Source organism: Stegodyphus dumicola, chromosome 7 (genome assembly GCF_044657685.1).
Source record: "Stegodyphus dumicola isolate Sdum_Otavi_A_Nest chromosome 7, ASM4465768v1".
NCBI lineage: Eukaryota > Metazoa > Arthropoda > Arachnida > Araneae > Eresidae > Stegodyphus > Stegodyphus dumicola.
In genome coordinates, this window is record NC_140774.1 from 125,329,784 (window position 1) to 125,353,711 (window position 23,928).

The window sequence follows — 23,928 nt, forward strand, 5'->3', positions numbered from 1 at the left end:
ATTAAGCAGATGACTTTTAATCTTACGTTATTCAGCCAGAAAACGTATTCCAAATGTTTTGTATTGCATGGCAATGCATCTTTTCATAATTCAATAACCAGTCGGAGAACCGCTTGTGTTCCGAAAATAAGTATGTGTACTCAATCGTCCTGCATGTTCTTTAAATTTGTCTTCTTGTGATTTATTTTCTTTCCCAAAAACTAAAGTTGCCTCTCAAAGGAAAGTTTTTTTGACATTGAAGAGACAAAATTAATATGACATCTATTTTTAGAGGCATGCCAAAAACAGATCTCTACAAACCTTCTCTTCCATTACATGTTGTGCAGTCAGACAAAAAGTTACATCAGCGTAAATTCTATAATCTATTTTTATTACACTTTGATTACTTTATTAACATACAGTGAATATATACTAAATCTTTTACTTTAGCTTAAGTAATTCGGAATTTTTGACGGAATTGTTGTCGGAACTAGGACTTAGAAGATAAGTCAAATTAAATATTTCGATAACCCAATAAATTCAAGTTCGAAATTTCAATATTTTATTTTCGGAGGGGAAATGTTTTCAGTTTTGGTCCATTATACTAAGTATATTTGCTTCGATTTTTTATTTTTCCATAAAAGCGAAAATTTTACGCATGGTATACATATACCGCATAGCTTCAAATTAAAATTTAATAATATACAGAGTGGTTATAATTAAAGTTCCACATTGAAACGGTCATAAAAGGAAAACTACTGGATCAAATGTTATCATGTAAAGGAGGTCATGGGAATTTATTTTCCGCGAAAAAAAGGAAGTTCGAAACCTCACCACCAGGTGGGAAATGGCGCTGTATGCAATATTGTTAAACGAAATATGGGTCGGAATCTAACTTAACCTTTTGTTAAACGGGTTTAATATGTTGTATACCCTTAAGAAACTTTGAAGTAGGCAAATTACCATTTAAAGACGTTAAATTCGATAAATGTCGAGTGCGCCATCCCTGTAAGTGAGAATTTCGTCCCTGAAAAACACGAATTAGCGATTAGAAAATGTGAGATCGCAAATCACTCTCACAAGCGTGTACAATCTGGAAATCGTTTTCTTACAGATCGCTAATTTGTAATTTTTTAAGCCTGAATTCGGCACTAAAACATGACGATACTGATTCAAAACGCTTTTAATCGATTTGGGCCAAAGAAATCTCTCATGTTATCTATCTAGTTCCATTGCATTCTCCTACTGCATTCGATTGCATAACAGTCATTTCACACCGTTTACTGTTGAATAACAGCTAGTTTTATAACAGAACCATTTTTTTCTGAAGAGCAGTCGACAGCTGGACCACTGCGATTGCAGCTCACTTAGAGTCAATATTAAAATGTTTCGTGATACATGAACTGCAGTAACGTGGAATTTTAGATACTACGATTTTTATGCAGGGCTGCGCACCACCTCAAGAGTGTCGCATAGTTACTTAGGCAACATTTCACGAATGAACGTCTTATAGGCCAACACTTCCCCTCTTCCCACCAGACCTCAACCTCTGTGACTTTTGTCTACGAGGTTATCTCAAAAGCACTGTTTATGGTGATAATCTAAACAATTTGGCAGAAATGAAAAATGTGATACACTGATAACATTCCTCCTGATATGCTATGTGTAACGTGTATACGAGCCAGTTTCCCTTAAAAAGTCCTCTACGAAGGCATCCCTCCCTTAAGGCAGATAGCCCTCGAGTGCTTTGCCGTAATCTAATAAACCAAACCAAAACCAAACCTGATATGCTAAGAGCTGCTGTTGAGAATGCAGTAACATGATTTAACTTGCTTTCGGAAAATGCTGGACGCTACATTGAACATGCTTTGTAACACGTTTCGGAAAATATTAAACACATTTTAAACAGATGTTTTCGTGTCTTATTTCATTTAACAATATTGTATACAGCGCCATTTTCCCCCTGATGGTGAGTTTTTGAACTCTTTTTTTTTCCGCCGAAAATAAATTCCCATAACCTCCTTTACACGATTCCCAAGTTTGATAACATTTGGTTCGGTAGTTTTCTTTCTATGACCATTTCAATTTGAAACTTTAATTATAACCACCATGTAAATTAAACTTTAAAAGTTTGACAGTTTGGTTCAAGTCCCAGCTTTAAAAATATATATATAAATATAATCTTTTATATTAATTCTCTTAGAAAGAATGTTTTAAGAAGCTAATTTTTCTCTCGCGTTATAGACTGTATAAAAAAACATGATCTTTAGTATGATTTAGATTGTTTCAGCCGATATAAGAATCGGGTCACTCGGTGGTACAGAATAAACCCTGCTGAACTGTTTTATTTCTTTGTCATTTAGCAAAAATATTTTAATTAAAATATTTATCCTTTGGACTTCGCTTTAAACTTTATTTATAGCTAAAATGACTAGAAAATGAAAACCTGTCTTTAGCTGAAACGCAATTCGTATAATTGATATTTTAAAAAATTGACAAGAATGCAAAATGTATGGAAGTCTAGCAGTCGAAAAATCTTAATTTTCTTGTGTGAACACTGAAAATAACTGCAGAAGGAAAGAAGAAAATTAGGGAGAAAAGTAAGCAAAAATTTGCAGGGAAATTTGGCTGTCAGACATACCAAGATGTTCAAAAAGTTGGACGCTTTCGAATATACTTTCAGGATACTTCAAAGAATTTAGGTGTTCAAAGAGAAAACACTTGGACCAGCAAATACCATCAATTGAGCTTGTGTTAACAAAAAAGACAAAACGATATCATTGCAGATTAAAGTGAAGAGCGACTGGTTTTAAACTATATGGTTGTGTAAATTACGTTATAGAACATCATATCGTATCATAAATGGTGAATCCCATGATTTTCTCAGTCGAATTATTTGAAGATTCAGGAGTTTATCCAGGAGTCACCTAAAGATGTTTTTTTTTCCTTCCTGATGAAACAGCGGCCGAGCGGTAAAGTCGCTGAACACTGATAGTTCGGTCCGAGGTTCGAATCCCGCGAACGGGCTGGCTGCATGGGCGTTTTCGTGGTTTTCCCCATGTGTAATGTGTATACCAGCCAGTTTCCCTTAGAAAGTCCTCCACGAAGGCATCCCTTCCCTTAGGCAGATAGCCGTAGTGTGCTTTGTCATAATAAAATAAACCAAAACCTTTTGATGAAACCAGTCTTTCCTTTCATCTCATACCTTCAAAATGTTTAGCCTCTAAAGACTGATAAAGGCTCTGACGAAATACTTCGTGAAGAACTTTCTAAGGGAAACCAGCTGTCATACGCGGTACACATGAGAAAATCCACGAAAACGCCCATGCAACCAGCCCGTTTACCGAGGTTCGAACCCCGGAGTGAACTACCAGTGTTCAGCAACTTTACCGCTCGGCCGTTTGTGGGTCTTTATGAAATGGAAGGCGATAACTTTATTTAAAATGATTGTCAGAAATACCAAAATGTTTCGAAAAGTTGGATACTTTTCAATATACTTTCAGAATGCTTAAAGAAAAAGAGAAGAAAAATAAATTTTTTCGTAAAATTTAGCATTCGTATTTTTTTTAATTTAAAACTTTTCAATCTTATGATATTTGATTCTTGCGATTTCAAAAATAAAATATTTGACTAAAATATGAATAACATTTTAAGAAACCAAATGTAGGATAAAATTGTGTAAAGCAATGGGCACAATGATAAAACTGTTTAAAGCAGTGTATGCAAGTCGCCCTAAGTTAAAATATCGGTTATACATCTCTCTTATTTATATATTTTTTTTCTGAACGGAACATTGAAAGGCGTGTAAAACTGTGCTTTACTGTATTTTCTCTTTTAATATAGTATGCAGTTTTCAAACGCATCGTAGTCTGGGTTACAAAGTATTCTTCCGAAAGAAACGCAGTTCAAATAAATAATATCAAATTCTGGAAAATTGATATTAATAAATATATTTAAAATGCTCAGTTCGAAGGAATAAATAGAAAATTTTAAAACAATTATCTGAAGAGACAATGCAACACAAACAATTAAAATAAAAGTATAAAAATTTAAAAATGACCTAAAATAATAAATATGACGAAAAATATATATAAATAAAACTATTTGAAAAAAAAAAATAAACGCTGCACCTTTATTTACGCAGTTCGAATAGGTAAATAGAAATTTTTAAAACAGTTATTCGAAAAAAAAAAACGTGCAACTTAAACAATTAAAATGAAATTCGAAAAAGAAAAAATTACTTAAAATAATAAGTTATAATTAAAAATATAATATAAAGAATATTATTTGGAAAAAAGGAACGATGGTGACTTTTTTTCCTCTCACAGGAAAGGAAACTAGGTTGCCATATATTAAGAAGTTCGCCAAGTGAACTATTCTTGGCGCAAACTGACAAAAAAGTGCCAACATAAATTTGTGAATTTCTCCGTAAATTTCGCTCCAAATTTTACAAAATTTCATATTTAGGCGTAATTTGAGTCGTAGAATCGAAATATGTAAAAAAATTGGTATGTTATTTCAGAAAAAGTCCGATTTTGTGTCAAAATACCTATATTAGAATAGTGCTATATATAAATCTAATATATATCCTAAGTCGCGCTTTCGAGACATGAAAAATGCAATTTGAATTTTGTCAATCGGCCCAGTAGATCGGGAGATATAAGACTGTCCCTTTTTTTTTTTTTTTTTTTTTTTTTTTTTTTGAGCAGTGTACATTCGACCTGTAGCTCAGTATACGGATCAAAGCAACTGCTACTATTAATTATTGGCAATACATTACTGTTTCCAATCAGTAGTTTGAGTTGGATGCCAACTACAAATCTGTTATTGCTTCCACATGAGAGAAAACATTTCTGTCTCTCGAATGAATGAGATATTGGCAATAACAGAAAGAACATTCTGAATCTTCGATAAAATATTCCACGTGGGCATCAGAAGTTCTGTGAATTCACATTTTTAGGAAATATTGTGCGTTTTACAGTAGCATTATTCGTAGTTCTCCAGCATCACTCTCATGATAGCGAAGCATGTCCATAACATTCTTAAATTAATTTTGATGTTTTTCTAAGCCCTAATTATTAACACTCATACTAATTTTGATCATCCCCATGTGTGAAATGACGCTAAATGGCAGTTTAAGTCATTAGTGAATATAACGTCATTAAATAGTAAAAGGAAATATCATTAGTAAATATATGCTCATCTTTTTTTACGGAGTGCACCAATTATGAAATCAATGCATCAAAGGCCTGTGAAAAGCAAATTTTACAGTTTAATTTTCCGCAATTGTTCCAAAACTTAAAAATAAATAAAAAAATAAACACAAGTACTCATTCTAAAGCTTTTCACAGCCTCATTCTTCGCATCGGCAATGGCCGTATGATAACCGTACATCGATAGTTTCATTTCGGTTTCACTTTAACGGCGAAACGGCCAACCAGCGGCTGAGCGGTTAAAATTGCTGAACATTGGGAATTCCAACTTCGATTCAATTCCAAGCAAATGGTCTGGTTGCGTGGGTGTTTCGTGTGTGCATATGGGTGCATGGGTGTTCATTCCCCATATGCGAACCAGCTTCCCTTAGAAAGTCATCCACAAAAGCATCCCTCCTCTTAGGTAGATAGCCACAGTACGTATTGCCATAATCAACCGATCTGGCATAGGTACTTTTTTCTGATACTTCTTTTTTCAACTGCAACTTACGAGAATTTAGTAACTAAAAACATACGAAGTATATGGAACACAACGCTAAAGACTTTCTTCTTATCATTATTAAATTAGTGAATTACGTAAACTTGCTTTAAAAATAATTTAATAACGAAAGTGATTCTTAATGGGTATTTTTATTTCCAGACTTTAAATAGGCAATGCGATTCATAGCACGTACTTAACGAAGAAAACTCATATTTGTTCTATACTTTGAGCCTCATAGGAATACGACCAAGAAAGAATTCAAAAAAAATAAATGCTTTTTCTGCAATTCCCTCTTTAAGTCTTCTACTTGAAATTACAAAAAAGAGGTATTAATTTTATAATACTTACATGAAATTAATCAGCTTAGTTGCAAAATTCGAAAATAATTCAGCTTTAAAAAAATGAGAAGCGAATACGCCAAATTTTTTCACCATAAATTTTACTATTAGTTTCAGATAAAAATAAGCAAGATCTTATTAAGGTAGAAAATAAATCTTTTTTTCTTATTTACTATTTTTAAATTTGAGAATAGTTCTTGATAATACCATAATAAAAATTCACTTTTATGTAATACCTTTCTTTTCTTACTAATTTTTGGACAGTATTTAAACTCTGTTTGACGTGAAATTAAATAGAAGTCACTTAAAAGTCAACTTATGTTTGAATTTTTTCAGAAAATATTCAAAATGATAATTCTAGCATTTAATAGTTTCCACAGAGATGTCATATTACAACAATGCGTTCTTTTCTTTTGGTTCGCAGAATGACAGAATTCCATCAGCCTCATTACGATAAATATTTTGAATCGGTGAAATATCAAAACATTTTTTAGATAACTTCAAAAATAACAGCGAGAACAGAAGCAAATGATTTAACAAATTCTACTGAAAGGAAAACAAGTGAAGAGCTTTCCTCCTTCGTTTTGAAAAGCGAGTTTTATTAGAATTGGAAAATTCATTCATTATATCGTGCTAATTCTTACATTATCTTAGAAAATGACGTATATGTATATAACCAAAACTTAAAAAATGATGTTGAGAGTCTGTGTAATCAAAACTTAAGGTTAGGTTGGGCTAGGTTATCTTAATATAGCAAAAGCTCACGAAAACTATCTGCCAAAGGGGACGGATGCCTTCACTGGAGACGTTCTACAGGAAACAGGCTCGTATTCATGTTACACATAGGAAAAAACTCATAAAAACCACCTAGGCAGCCAGCCTGTTCGCTATAGAACGAACCCGGTTGAATTATCAGTATTTACTCTTTTTTAAATTATTTTATTTTTTGTTTCTTAGTCTCAATTACACATTATCAATTTTTAAAAAAATGCTCATAAAAACGAATATCGTCAATTCATCATTAAGTGCGCCAAGATGGCAAACCCAAAAGCAATTTTTCCACAAAAAACACTTTTTATTGTCTGCTTCAGATTGAAACACATTTTTTTTAAAGCATGTTAAAAATATAGCAAATTGCTCAATTAATATTTTTTATCATTCTTGTCTTAAAAGAAGACGAAAAGTTTGTTTTGTAATCTGCGAAAATTTTAAAACTTTATATCTGAGACATTTTTAGATGTTGAAAGTTTAAAATCATAAATGTCAAATACTATAAAAAATTTCAGCTATTTTAAAAATTTGCCAAAAATTAAGATATCAAATTATTTTCATACAAGATTCATTGAAAAGTTTTTTTTACCGCTGTATTCGGTGGTGCAAACAGTGAAATTCTGATGTGTTTAGTATGTTAGTTAAACGAAGATACGTGCGAAAAATCAATTAAACATTACATTAAAAAAAATCTACATCGAATTTTGAAAAAAATCGCTTCACTACATTGTCATTGACCAACAATGTGTATACAAAAAAAAAAAAAAAAAAAAAAAAAACCTCTATAACTTATCAGAAGAACGTCAAAAATCGATGACAAAATTCGACTCTCCGTGAAACACCATGAGCGGATTAAATAGAAGCACATAAAATTTATGAGTATAGAATTAGATTTAATATTACTATTCAGAAATGTCTCCTAATTATTATTAAAAAGGAATAAAAGGCAAAAAACTAACCATTGTAAGCTGTATTAATTAAGCAGATAAAAATAAGCTTGCGGCGTATATTATCCGGCACTTAAAATCCAGACAAATTTCATTTTTTTTTTCAGCAAATTCTTATATTTAACATTTTTTCCCTTCCTATTGTCATTGACCAACAATGTGTGTACAAAAAATAAACTCGATAACTTATAAGATCAGAAAATAAAATCGATCTGTATTAAAAGCCTGAAAAATAACCTTTTTCACATCCTTATCGCAAAATATAACAATACTTTTTTTTTTAAATAACTTTCACTAGGATGTGATCGCAACGACGACATTAATTTAATTTATATGTGTGTGTGGAAGGAAGAAAGGTATAAAATATATCTGCAAAAAGAAAGTGCTGATTACCTGAGCTCTGCTGAGACTACTTAACTTGAGCTAATTGGCCTCAATTGGTAGCTATCACCTTTAACATTTTCTCAATTGGTTAAAGCAAAAGAAAGCTTTCGCTTCTTTAACGCAGAACTGTATTTTCCCCTAACAGATTAAAATACTTACAGAAATATTTTAGCAGATTTATAACTTCAGAACTTTAAGCACTTCTTATCTGTGCCTTTTTCCACAGTCCTTTTTAAACCAATATGAAAAATTATTCATGCAATGCTTGTTATCTTATGCTACAGTTGAATAGTCATTTCCTGAGTTACTAAGGTAATATCGGGCACGACATCCATAGTTATTTCAAAACTACAATTAATCACTTAAAAAACACAGAAAACAGGAACAAATATTTTTATTAACAGGTAAGGGAATTTACGTATTATCGCGACCACCTTAGTAGAAGTCGCCAAATTTTGTCAAATAGGCGCAAAAAAATTCTTCAGGTAAGTTCAGTTTTAAACAACACCGTCGCATTTTCGTATGCGTTCTTTTTGTTGTATTTCAGCTTTATATACACAAAAATCGTAATATTTTTGTTTTAAATACAATTTTAAAATATTGGCTTGTGAAATTCACCTGGATGAAACAGCTGAAAAATTTCTTAAGGAATATCGTATTTTGTCGCAAAATCGCTGAAGGAAACAATTGCTTCGAATCTCTCCTTAAAGCGATTGCCACGAAATTTCCATTACAACAAAAGAAATAAAAGCCCACTCATAAGGAGGCCTACTAAAAGTTTTTCGGGATAAATACTTAAATGAAACGTAAAGGTATGCATGCAGTATGTACTTAAGCAATTAATTTTTTGGAAGCCGTTCTCGTTCTTCTGTAAAAAATCACTACACTACGTCAAGATGGTAGTGCTAAAAGTACAATTAACAATTTACTTGTACTTTCGAACACTTTAATCTGAAGAATAAATTCATTTGATTTCGTAAATTAATTCAATGCTCAAAACATTGTAAATAACTATATAAACATCATCAGAAATGATTTAATAAAGTTAAAAATGATGATGATATCACTGGCTGTTATCCTACGATTTTTTTTTCGGGGGGAGGGGGGTACTTACGGAAAATCTCGTCGCCCATTTTTGCCTATTACAGAAAAGACGCCAAACTATGCGATTTTTGGCCCAAAATGGAAATGTCTTGTTCAAACACGCTGGGTTTGGTGTAACCTTGATCGCACGTGTTAGTTATATTCTTGAGTAAAGACTCCTTTTTTCCCCTCTCTATCACACATTTTTGGTAAAAAATTGATTAAAATTTGGGAAAAAGTATTTCGCGAGACACATATTTTCTCGAGAAAATTAAAATCTAGCGAAAATAATTACTTTTACAGCATACCTCCTTAATAAAAAGTAATGGAAATTTCTAATGAAAAATTAAATATAAATAAATGGTAATATAATAAATTTGAAAGAAAAATATGAATAGAACTTTTTTTTCCTTGTACTTAGTAAATGGTTTTTTTTTGGGGGGGGAGGGTTTGGCGCGATTGGCGCCGTCTCTTGTGGTCGACGGGATTTTCCGTAAGCACCGTTTTTTGTTTTTTCATAGTTTTGTTTTAAAATGACAATAATCTTCCCATCAATCCGCAATACACAAACTTGATTCTGCAACCTGACTAATTTGCCTCCGATTAGATTAGATTAATAGATTAAGGGGAAAAAGCAGTTCAAGGGCTCTCTGCCTTATAGGGAGAGATGCCTTCGTGAAGGCTTTTTCTAAGGGAAACTTGCACGTATCTATGTAATACATATGGATAATCACGAAAACGCCCATGCAGCTAACCCGTTGGGGGGATTTGAAACCTTTTCGAACTACTAGCATTTAGCGACCTTACCGCTCGACCATGGGTGAGCCACGATTAATCGCGAGTTGACGGCAAAAATCATATCATTATTATGAACACGGTGTAAAACCTAAAAAAAAGCTAATTTGAAATAATACTAGAAATCACTAAAATTCAAAACAAACTCATAAATCATATGAACTTCACGATATGTTGCAAATTTAACACTAAAATGCAATTTCATACATGTGCATTTAAAATATTTTGAATTTATTTCTGGTGAATTCTTTTTTATTGCTCGAAAATGAAAAATCGAGAAATTCGGAATCTAGGTCTTTCGAATTAATCGGACAAACGCCATTTCCAGTAGCATTTTTTTGTTTTTTCAGATAACCTATGGTAAACTATTTTTAGGTGTTAATTGTTGTAATTAATGCGGATCACTATATTAAACTAAAATACATTATATATGGTGAAAACCCTGATTTCTCTTACGCAGCCAGTCCGTTTGCGGGATTTGAACCGGGGCTGAGCCACCACTGTTTAGCGGTTTCGTCCGCTCGGCCGCTGATGAGTGCAATAATCTTGAGATTTGCATGAATATACCAATTCATTTACTAATATTACGGTCACTTACTTAATCATGGATCAAGTTATTTGAAAACTATGTTCATGATAATATTAAGCAGAGATAAACAAGTAAAACATTTACATGTAACAAAATTATTTCTGCAATACGCTATTTTATATGAGTTAATAAACAGTAAACAATCATTAAATGTTACGTTTTCATTTCTGGTCTGAGTTGTATTTCACATATTTTATCTTAACTAATAATATTCTTAGCTAAATATCATAAGATTAAACTAAACTGGACTTTGATTTAATTTCATAGAAATTCAAACGCATTCATTGAAGTTTGAAATTAATTTTATAGGGATTAAGAAAAACAACCGCTTTTGGATTTCAGGAAAGCATAATTTTTTTTTTAAAAAAAGGTATCATTTGCGATGGTTTTTAATTAAAAATTTTTAGATCGATAACTTCATAATTGCTCAGCAGAGAAATGATTTACTGCAGAAACCGTCAGTAAAAATTAATGCTAGGTAAGATTAAAGAAAAAGGAGGGAAAAAATTATGATTTCGCAAAGTTTACATAAAACAAAATCGGTTTTCTAGCTTCAGTTTCAGCGCCTTTTTAAATGAGCTTAACCAAACTTAAACAAAAAGCATATATTAATGTCTGAATGCATGCACGTGAACAGCACCTTAAAAAAACCTAAATTTGGTTTTTTAGTTCTATTTCAATACAATTCATTACAAACAATTTCACTATCAAGAAATTCATACATCCAGAACCTTCATTTCTTCAAAACAGAATCGCCTTACAGAATTACAAATAATTTTATTTTCAAAAAATTCATGTATTGAGAACCTTAACTTCTTAAGAACCTCACTGAATTATAATAAGATAGGGTACTTTTCCGTTTTGCCGGCGCAAGCGATAATGCCAATAATGGTACAACCGATGCCAAACGGAATATTCTCGCTGGTAACCTTTTACGCCTCATTTTCAAAACAAGTCGCAGCTTTTTCTTATCAGATTGATTTTTTTTTTTTTTTTTTTTTTTTTTTTTTTTCAATATTGGCATATAATTGCATAGAATTTTTATCAGATAGTTCAGCTTTATGTCTAAGGCCATTTTCGGTAATTAAGTCAATTAGAATGCAATCACAGTGCTTACCTGAAGCCGAAAATATAGAAAAGGTAAAGTCAAGGGTTAAATTCAATTCTAATGAGAATGCATTAGCGAAGTAAAGCACTGCAGTTTTACATAATTTCTGAGTAAGCTATTCGTACAAATTGAAATATTTCTTGCATATAAACTTGTGTTCCAAATTAAGATTTAACTTGAAATTAATGTAGATAATTACTGAGAGCATTAGAATTTTGTAGAGTAGTTTACGTGAGATGAGATCGCTTGGGGTCACGTGATATGAACCGGCGAATCAGGATGGTGAACCATGAAAGCATAGTAAATTCTTAAATTAATGTTTTTTACAAATTTATTGTCTTTATTTATTGGCTTTTTATAAAATTTTAAGCGATATTAAAATGTTTATGCCTTCAAAAAAAGAATTCTTAAAACTAACATTTTTTAAATATTTTTTGTGTGTATACTGTATGTTGTCGCCAATAAAGTCTGCTTGGCGAGATTTGCGCCGGCGAAACGGAAAAGTACCTAAGATAGTTCCATGAAATTTGCTTTCAATCAGAATAATGTTCTGATGGCTGGTTATGCGTAAGGAATATACCGTATATAAACAAAACTGACAAAACACGAAATCAAACATTTTCTAACAGGCTCGCTACTGGTTGAATATCGCTGAACATTGGTATTTTGCCTCGAGTTTAAATAAAGGCGAAATGGGCTGGTTGTATAGTTTTCGTGGTTTTTTACATGCAAAATATGAATATGAACCATTAAAACTCTTGCCGAGTAATGACGGTTTTCCTCATGTGTAACGCGAATCCGACCCAAGTTTTTCCCTCAGAAAGTCATGTTTCTCTTTAGGCAGATAACCCGCAAGTACTTTGCAGTAATCTAAACAATCCAGCTCTTTTCTGTATAACATATTTATACAGAAAGACTATCTAAACTTAAATATTTAAATCAGTTGGACGTCTAACCTGATTTACGCGTACACATTTCAAACATTGACTGGTTGGCTGGTTGATTTCAATTAAGGTAAAGCACACAAATTTTCAACCCATGGACGTATGCATTCGTGGAGAATTTTCAAGTGAAACTAGCTTATATTAACGTTACCTATGAGGAAAATTACAAAAATACCCCCGCAAACAGCCCATTCGACGGAATTCGAATGTTCCTCAAAATACAATGTTCAGCGGTCTATTCCGGCAGAGTTGGGCAGTTTCAAGAGTCAGAAATTACGTAGAAGTTGTATTTCAAGGGGGGGGGAAACGGCGTTGTGTTCCTTACCATAAGAAATAATAATAAATATACTTTACTTTTCATAAAATGTTTTAAATATTTTATTTAATTTTGAAACAAAAATAAAGCTAATTTCTGCTAAGTCTATCAAATGCATTCGAGATTCTAACAGTTTGAATAGTGGAACATAAATAGCTTGAATACTTAAAAATATATTACGTATCGTAACTAAGCAAAAGTATAAAATTAATATTAAGAATACCGTAAACTGCAAGTCAGGTGCTCAAATTCATAATTTTAACAACTACTGATTTACGACCTAAAAATTTGATTTTACTCGTGATGTTAAGAATGCAACACTTAGTTCGACTTTCATACTTGCGAACAGATTAGATAAAGAACTGAAAAAACAGCATGTATTTATATGACCGTATCATGGGCGTTGGCAGAAAATTGCGTTGCGATGGAACAGAAAAGACGAAATGACGAAATAACGTTTGCTTGCTCTTTCCGCGCAACAATAATTTAAAAAATGTGTCCTTTTCCTAGGTAACGTAGAACTGTTGAATAAAGACGTTATGTAAGATCAGCATAAAAAATTATATACAAATTTTGCATTAATACGATGCCTGATGTATTACCTAAAAACGAAGCAGGACTATCAGCAGCGAAATCGATGAATATTACATTTGATTAACGGGAAATTTAGCTGGTCTATGTTTTATTATTATTTAAAACATGCGACAAAAATACACTTCGAAAATATTCTTGGAAGATAGGTTGTCCTCAAATTTTCTGTGGCAAAACTTAATCACCTTTAAAAATCGTTTTGAAATCAGTTGCAAAAATGTAAGGGATAACTTTTTGAAAGAATTCGACTATATTTATAAATTATGTTAAAGCAAACAAGTGAGGACTACTTGCCTGATAAAGAGGACTTCTTTAACAAAACTTGTCTACACACGAAAACTCTCCATAATAAGTTAAAGAGTTATGTGAGAGTCTCTGATCCAGCCCATTCGGCTGCTGCTCATCGAAAAAACCTGTGTGAAATATCAGTGTCTCACGGCTTAAGCCATCTGGTTACTTGTAGATCTTTTTCGAATGCCGTTTATTCTCGGGAGCGACTTAGGAAGATTAAACTTCACTGCTTAAATTGCGTCCACCGGAATCGGGCTCCGGTACTTCTCAATTTTTAAGATAAATTACAATTCTAGTCGGAAGCCCTAAATAAGATGAGCTCCGGTACTTCTTTTTATAAAACTGAACCACAATTTAAAGGAATAACGTTTTAGTTTCACAATAAGCAGACCTTCCAATACTCTGTTTCCCTAGAAACACGAACTTATGAGGACATGAGACGTTCAAGTGAAGTCCTCTTACTCACATGAGGAAACCTTTCCCTTTAAGAAGGGCAATAAACTTGGGGGAATTTGTTTAGGAACGCGTAAATTTCTCGCCGTGCCATCGTATCTAGTGCATTGTTATCGATGCTTACAGTTAGTTATCCTCGCAGGAAAGAAAATTTGTGTTCTTAAATATGCGTTAAAGTCAGCGAGTACAATAAACTGAATACTGAGAATAGTGAAATACTGAGATAAACTGCTCAAACACGTCCTCGCAGTATCCACTAATGGGGGAGAAGCGTAGCCAGCAACTTTACATTCATCCTTAGGAGTCAGATTCAGGTCTCATTTTACTTCTGACACACATTTGCTTGATGGTTATAATTATACCAGCAGACAGCCGCGGTCAAAGAAAACGTTCTCTCTTACCAAGATTCCCCTCATTTTTTGTTTCCACCCACTCATAGGCTCATTCTGTTTCGCCCTGGAATTTTCATCAGCTATACTTTAAGTATATTTAATTTTTGTGATGATAAAAGAACGCCCCTCCTTACGATCAGAACTTTAAATTGGGCCGGGACCCACCGAATCTCGGCTCCGGCGCTTCTTAGTTTTTGTAATAAATCATAATTCTAGCCGGAACGCACCGGAGACCTTAATAAGAAGGCTGCGGCACTTCTTTTATGTAATTGAATATCAATTTCAGTAGAAATTTTAACTCGAAATTTTATTTATTAAATTTAATTTATCTCTTTACATTTTATTTAATTACTATTCTCCGAACAATATCCATTACTTTAATCTTTAATTATTTCAATAAATAATAATTAAATATCTAATAATTATCAATTAAATTATAATTAAGTATATAATAATTATTGATTAAATAACAATTTATAAACATTAATTAAATAGCTATTAATTAATTTGATAATAATTAACTATTTAATTTTTAAATTATAAATGAGTTTAATAGTCATTTTATTTATTTATTTACTCTTGTTCCTCTTTGCTAACGGTCTTCCATAGGGCTGCGGCACTTTTAATCTTAGAAATTAAGTCCTGTTTAACTTAAACACAAAATCATGCAAAATCTATGCAACCCATTTTATTCTCCGGAATATTACAGCTTACTGCTATTATACTGCTATATACGCTACTTTTAAATATATAAATAACGAACAGAATGTTTTTGAAAGGTTCTACTTATTGCACGATTCCACACGTAATTCTGATGCTAATGCTGATTTTCATCAATCCAAATAGTTCTGATAAGCACGTAGTTTTAATCTTCTTCGAATCGTTAATAGGCTAAATGGATAAGACAACTGAGCACTGGTAGTTCCACCTGGGTTCATATCTCAGCAAACGAACAAGCCGCATGGGGGCTGTAACACACTCGTATATTACATTACGATACACTTGTAGTTCTCAGCAAACCGAACAAGCTACATGACCGTGTTCATAATTTTTTACATGCGTAACGTGAATACGGGCCTATTTCGTCTGGAATGCTCTTCAAAGGCATCGCGCCTTTGGCAGACACTTAGAATGTCCTGCTATAATCCAATGAATTCATATATCTTGCTTTCGATCTTAATCGAATATCAAAATGACAAATAATATATATATTTCTTTTTGCGTATACTTTTAAACAAATTTTTTCCCTCAATTCCAAGATTGTTATAGTCATTTACTCTGCCAGAACTAAAATTATGAATAAAAAAAAAGGCAGTATAAGAAAATGTAAGCAATATTATATAATGTTTACTATGAGAAATTCTACTAACTTGGAAACGGAAGTAGCAGCCATTTTCCCAAATAGCAATGCTTTACTTTTGTGATGTTATACAGCCATCTATGATCGACAGTTAAAAGTTCTAATAATATAGAATAAATAAACACAGGAATGGAATCTTTTAAGGCATTTACAGAAGAATAAAGAAATTTAAACTTTTGTCTACTAGAGTGGACATGATGCAACAAAGGATTAACTGTCTGGGTTTAAGCCCATATGAAATCTCACATATAAATAAAATGTTTACTGCTGTTCCCCTCCCTCCTTTCTTTACTTCCTTATACGATGTTAGTATTGTAAGTATTGAATAACGAAATTGAAAACGATGAAGTATTGTAATTACGAAAAGTTTCGGATATCATATTTCAACGAAAATATCCATTTTGAACACTCCCGAATCGATTTGGACGATTCTTTTGTGTGACATCTAACAATAAAGGGGTCTTTTGTTCCAGAAACGGATTGTAAAATACATTAAGGGTTTTTTTTTTTTTTTTTTTTTTTTTTTTTTTTTTTTTTATGTCTGTACGTATGTATGTATTTCTCATAACTAAAAAACGATTAGCCGTATAAGCTTGAAATTTTGTATGTGGGACCGCTAATAACATCTAGTTGTGCGCCTCATCTTTTTTATTGCAATCGACCATACCAAACGTATACATACATATACACACGCAGCCCTGTACTTGGCTCGGTGAGCTCTGTTTTTATTCTTATATATTGTTAAATTGTGTATTTTTTGCTTTAAAAGGGATTGAATTCTGTTGTTCTTGGTCAAGGTCTTCATGCTCTTATATAATCTGCACGCAATACTTGTAGAATTATCAACAATTTGAAAGTGGCGTTAAGCCTAACGTGGCACGAATTTGTTTACATTTGAAACTTAGAAATGTAGTAAATTAAGTCAGTCGGTGCACCATTTTCAGAGTCCTTCTGTCCAGCAGGAAAGGAAGTAACTTTAAACTTCTTGTGCACCAGAATTTTATCTTTCTGCCCTTTAGCCGGTTTGTTTTGGCGTTGAAACTAATTTTAATTACAAAAACTGTTTTTCTGTTATCAACTGTATTCAGTTTTTTAGGTTTTTCTGTGTTTTACAATTTTTACTAAAGATATTTTTACTATAGATAAGTCAGGTTTAATAATCGGAATAAACTGGATTTGAAGAGTTATTCATAAGTGGTTAAATAAGAGTACTACATATATGCTGATGGAAAGGTACGAATACGGGAAGACTTTCGGAGAAACCCGTTATGGTATGGTGTTGCATAAACGACAACCATAATACAACTAATTTGTTGAAATTTTGGGCAAAACTACCAGTATTTCACGGTTTTAATCTTTCAGCCATTGGTGAGTTTTTAACGTCAAAGTAACAATGTTGCAATAATGAAACATAACTAGTTTTAGCAGTTTCTGAAATACTTCCAATAGAAGAAATACAATTATTAATGATACAGAAGAAAGAATTTCTCTTCCGCGCGTTGCATATAATTTTACAATACTAAGAAAAAATACAAACATCTTAGTATGATCCCCCTGCTACAAATTTATAAAATGTTACTTTACAAGATTATAGCCATCATATTATTGACGATAGAGAAGTTCCTTTTCAAGTACCGTATTACTATTAATGATATAAGAGAAAGAATTTCGCTTCCGAGTATTACACATAAATTTAAAACATTAAGTAAAAATACAAACATCTTGGTATGGTTCAACTGCTACAAATTTATAAAATTCTGCTTAACAAAAACAAACTTTCAATCGTCATTGCATTAAAAAATCACTAAGAGAACAACTTAAATACAATGCAGAAGATTCCAGAAAACACAAACAAAATGTCATTCAATCAATACAATGATAAAATATTTACATTTTTGGGAACTACTTCATGAATTATTCATTATAGTTTGTTGCATTATTATCTGTCTTATGACTGTTTTACAAATCAGAACAAACGAACGAGAATACAGAATTAAAGATATGAAAGCAAATGCGGTTTAAATATTAAAATATTATTTATTTAACTCTTGGTTTATCTGATGTTTTTGATAATCGCGCATCTAATCGTAACGTTTCAAATCGCTAATGAAAATGCCGATGTTAACATTAACAAAAGGGTAGGAATCAGAATATTTCAGTTCTTAATCTGAATTCTTTCTTTCTGTTGCCCCTCCCTCTTTTTTTTTTTTTTTTTTTTTTATTACAAAAGAGCATGCATAAAATTTATAACTAATCGAGAAAAATAATACAATATAAAATACTGTTCTGTTATCAGGACTGGATTCAGAAATGTATGTATGAGCGTGTATACACACACACATATTCGTACATACATGCACGCATGAACACATACATTCATTCATGCGTACATTTCTGAATCCGGTCCTGATAGCAGAACAGCACCCAGTAGTTGAGAAGATTGGTAAGATTAGAACCAAAAGAAACAACGGAACTGTTGTACGAGTTAGTTAAAGCAGAAACTTTTCAGTGGTTAATATGGTTAAGTTGCTGAAAGAGCGTCGTGTTCATTTAACTCGTACATGAATCAGTTTCGTCGTTTTTTAGGATTCTATGGATGTGTGGTGTATTTAATTATGGCAAAGCACACTAGGGCTATCTGCCTAAGGGGAGGGATGCCTTCGTGGAGGACTTTCTAAGGGAAACTGGCTCGTATACACGTTACACATATAGCCAGCCCGTTCGCGGGATTCGAACCTCGAACCGAACTACCAGTGTTCAGCGACTTTACCGCTCGGCCGCTGGTGGGCTCCTAGGATTCTATGGAAGTTGCTATAAGAAATTTGGGGAAATTACCTTTTTCCATGCAAAGAATTATCAATATATTAGCAAAATGTATGAAAACTCAGCACTGAACTGTTTTTTTAATTCAAAAAGTGAGTGACAAAACATTTAACCCCCTTTTTCTAATGTTACGCTAGTACGATTTACAGAAACCAGTTTTCTAAAAAAAACAACTTCTTATACTTGGGTAGTACAGTATATCATATTTAATATAGAAAATTTATTTAAGTGCACTTTCGAAAAACTTGCAGAATTTTTTAATGCAATTATTTTTGTTTATTTAATTATTTGACACTCTGCAGCATATGTAAAATGTGAAAATAGATCTATTTATACCAGGTAGTACTTTAATGTTGTGTTTTTGGTTAAAGACTATGAATTGGCATTGCTGTAGAATACTTACGAAACAACATTATTTACCATAATTAATATTTCCCCTTATTGTTCTGAATATTGCACTTACGCTTAAATGTAAACATTAAGTACACATGTTATGGCATATTTAAATGTAAAAATACGCCCTATTTATACGAGGCACTACTTTGGAATTGTATTTTAGTCATAGATCTTGAACAACGGTCATTTTCATTAGCAATTTGAATGTTACAGACTGCTAATGAAAGAATACCATGACAATTAGTATTTACATCCAGTCTTATATAAAAATTAATTATTCGATCAGGCCTTAACATATTTCTTGAAAATTACTCTCGCATTTCATATTTTAGTCAGCATCATTTTAAAAAGCCAAGGCGTAGAGTTTAAAAATTAAATATTTTACTCGTAACAATTCGACTTTGCAATTTCAAGAAAGAACTGTTTTTGAAAATATACATTAATAAATTATTGTCAGAAGTCTGTATTTACTGGCACCCACTTTTGTGACAGAAAATGAATTTCATAAACAAACTACTACACAAAGTTAACTATTTATTTGAAATCATCATTTTCAAGAAGAAATTATTTTTGTAAATACACCGATAAATCTTTTTTTTTTTTAATTATTAAAGTAATTTTTTAAAACATTACACTTGTTTAGCATGCTAAGCGGAATGCAAAGCATAACAACGACAGAGACACATGGTTGCTCATAATACACCAGTCTAAAGCGGTGGGAAAGGGGGTAAAAAAAAAAAAGACTAGATCAGCTGGCAAAAAAAAAATAGAGAATGACTCACCTCCACTCAAATCGGCAACCGCGGAGACTTTAATGATTACTAGGAGTACTTGGACCCAAAGCAACCACCTCCACATGAGATTGCATACTCGAAGCATGATAGTAGATGCAATGTCGAGTCACCATTCACAGACGCCGGTTCACTTCAAGATAGATGTGTATCGAACGATTCAAATTTTCGGAGATGCACTTCACAGAAACAAAAAATCGGGCATTTTCGGCCCAGTCCGGAGATACGCTATTTGCAGACGACTCGACCCGAAAACACGTGCAGGGTTAGGATGATAGTGATAATGCAGTATTGGCGAGCGATACCGAGGTTGCAATAGTTTAAGGACCTCACTTGCCCATTGCATCGTTTCTCCGACGCCGCTTTCCAATACGGTTGTATTGCTTGGTCGTGTTCACTGCGACTGCGCCATTACGCTACTCAGCCGCCATCTGTCGAAGCGCAGGGAATGTTTTCAACCCCCTAGCAGCGCATTTGTAAACTAATAAGTATCGAAATGGGAGGGAGATCCCTTCTTCCAACGAACGTTCAGTTAACATTCTTTCTAACGCACATCACATTGTTTTTAAAATGATTTTCAGAATAGCAGTGATTTTTTTTTAGAATCGGAAAATCAAATTTTGAGTAATATTAGTATAATTTATTCAAGTCGAAATTTCATTGGGAGGGCGGGATTTCGTTCAAATACTTATTTCTAGGATTCAGAAAATTTTTAGGCGAAATTTTATTTTAAAATTGTAAAGTTTCCTTAAATAAAAACAGTAAAATTTCCTTTTGTTAAATGAAACTTGCCCATCCTGTGTAAAATCTCTCAAATTTCAGCATGTTAGTTATAAAAAGAAATGAATACGTAAGCATTTGAAGAAAGATTGATTTGATTTTAAGAGAAATAGTTTTCTCAGATTATTTCCATTGCAAAATAATTGATCATACGCATTAACTTTGAAACTTCCGCTGTTTATGGAGTTTTACAGTTAGTAAAGTTTCCATCTGTCAGAATGCATCCAAAATATAAATCCATTCATGATATCCTGCCAATAAATCCGCATTTTACAAATCTTGCGACCACTTACAAATACGTATTACACATTTCGCTTGTTTCAACATTATGCTATCTAGTAAGTAAAGTTCCTATCCGTCGCACTCTATTGATCTGATAAGAACAGCAAATCCACAAATCTAGACATCTAAAAATCTATATTGATTGCGGGAAATGCACATTAAACCTTTTGCATGCTTCAATATTATGTTATCTAATAAGTAAAGTTCCTATGTGTTGCAGTCTATTGATCTGAAATAACAACCAATTGATAAATATACACTTCTAAAAATCTATATTGGCATTGATCTGTTATGTTATACAGTGAAATCATGGTTCACAAACTTTAAGACTTTTAAGGTTAAAACTTCATTCTTGAAGACAGTATTTCGTTATCTGAAATATTCGTAACCCGAAACAATTTTTCCCATAGGATGTAATGTTAAGTGAATCAGTATGTTTCTGGATCCCAGATGATTACTTAGAAAAGAGTACTTTATACCTAACTTCATAATGCAAGGCCAAGTGGAATTTTTTTAATCTAGCACACACAACGCAATACTAAACATACAGAAATTATGAAAACTTAGGTATTAAATTTTAACGTTATTTCCACGATGTAAGTAGAAATCGGTGAAGAAGACAAAGGTACAATACAATATGTTATTATGAAAGGGAAATCCCTATTCCTTGTAAGTATTATTGAGCTTTTTTTTTTTTTTTTTTTTTTTTTTCCCTTAAGACCGCTCTGCTCTACTTGAGAATCGTGGAGAAATTTTCCCAGCTGTGTAAACCACAATTCAATAAAGACACTGATTTCAGATATATGTGTCATTCATTTTCATCAAATCGTTTCCGATTACTTTGTACATTTCATGCGCTCTAAAAATATGATATCTTTTAAAAGATCCAAACCATTTTCGTAGGTCTAGGCTAGCAGTTCTCAACCTGTGAAAAAAATTATCAGTAATGGCGGAAAATGGCAAACTGTTACAATAAATGCTGATAAAAATCAAAATACCCAGAAAATTAAAATTTGACATTGATTAAAAGGGTGGGGGGAATTGACTAATTCCAATGTGAATGTATTATCTGAAATGTGTTTATAAGCAATGTATTGAATGCAATTTATTTGTTTTATGTTATTAAAATAAAAACATTGTAAGATATATTGCGAGAATACTGAAAGACTATTGCGGGTTATAAGTTCTTAAGGGAGAAGTAAGAGGTACTCTATAATTAGAGTCTGTTTCACGGAGGAAGGAATTTATCTGTCTCATTAAGGGGTACCTGAAATAATTCGGTCCCTTTAGGGGTACGGAAAAGAAAAAAGTTGGAAATCACTAGTGGCACGCGAACCATCGAAGCCCTGTTAAACTAAACGTACTAATATTCAAAACCATACTGTATTTTTATTTAGTTAATTGAAAAAAAAACCACTTTAATATTTGATATCTATTATAACTGCAAAGATTTATATATCTGCGGCTTGCTATAACGCATAATTATTGATAATGTCTTCGTATTGCAGTTTTATAGCAGCATTATTTAATATTCGTAGAAACGCCTTTTTATTGACTTTTATTCATTTTTTCTGCTTTTTTTGCTTTATAGGTTTTAATGCACATTTTACCATTTTTGGCTAATAAATATGTTTCAACATCATAAAGAAACGATCAATGTACATTTACCATACTGAGTTGCTCAGAGTTCCTTAATAAAAATGCTTGAAAATGATACATTTTATTTAACTGCTTTACTACAACTGAATTTTCATCAGAATATTAAAAGTTCGAGATTTCGTTTCTTTTGTGGAATTCTTTAGTTTTGTAAGCAAGCTTAACATCTAACATTTTAGCCAAATAATTAGCCTCAATCACAACGCTTTTAAGCCTACACTTGTATAATAAATCAAGATTTTTCTATATATTTAGAAATATGGATTTATTCTTAAAATTTTACATGAGTGTGTTCAAAAGTCGCCTCTCCAACACCATGCTTAACAACACAGTAAACTTGTTTCAGATCTGTTGATTCATTGAGAATTCGTCGTTCATAAGAACAACTTGTCTCGCCCTCCCCAAAAACTGGCGCCTTCAGCAGCTGCATAAGCCATCTATGCTTGAAGTCATGCCTGGTAATTTATTTTCAACAACAGGGGATGCTAAAAAGACATAAAATGTTCATGCGCTTTGTTTCGATCATGTTTCTAGCCCCCCCCCCCAAAAAAAAAAAAAAAAAAAAAAAAAAAAAGGCCTCATTTAAGAAATTTTAAATTAATCCATTAATTTCATTTCAATTTCCTTTTCGGAATTCGAAATACAATGTTCATTTTGTTCCCTACTGAAGTATAATAAAGAATCCTGGAACTTCCTTTTATATTTAAATTTAGCTGCCGTTATCAGTACAAAGGTTGCTGGCTGCCGAAATCACGCAGAAGGGATGGATGTTTTGTGCGACATGGGGACACTTAAATTGCTGCTGAGACTAAAGTCTCTCGAAAGATTTGGTGGGAAGGAAAGAGGAGTGGGAGACTCTTATATCCGTTCACAAGATATTCTGCATCAAAACTCGGTCAATCGGTCACCCTTTGTCGAATGCTTTCGAAAACGCTGTCGTTAATGAGACTGCTAAATGGCCAATGAGTATTGGCCATTCCAGATGAATGCATTAAGTAATGTAGCAGCTATAATAAAAACAGCAACAGGCATCTTCCGCATAGAGGACATTGTCAAAAATCATTGCCGAATTAAAAAATCCAATTGCATTTTTCGAGGAAATACAATTCATTATCTCACAGTTTTATTCTTATGTCACTCTTAACAACAAACGGGTATTTAATCC

At 32.5% G+C, this 23,928-nt stretch overlaps 1 protein-coding gene across 2 annotated transcripts in view; it reads right to left on the reverse strand.

Moving 5' to 3' along the window:
* LOC118196772 (tyrosine-protein kinase transmembrane receptor Ror2-like) overlaps nt 1–20,450 on the reverse strand; it is a 452,306-nt gene extending 431,856 nt beyond the window's left edge. For both annotated transcript variants that reach the window (XM_085820794.1, XM_085820796.1), the window contains exon 1: nt 20,037–20,450. In XM_085820794.1, the coding sequence (XP_085676920.1) occupies nt 20,037–20,133 (97 nt within the window). In that variant the 5' untranslated portion in view covers nt 20,134–20,450. The remainder of the gene's footprint in view (nt 1–20,036) is intronic.
* Nucleotides 20,451–23,928: the final 3,478 nt, after the last annotated feature.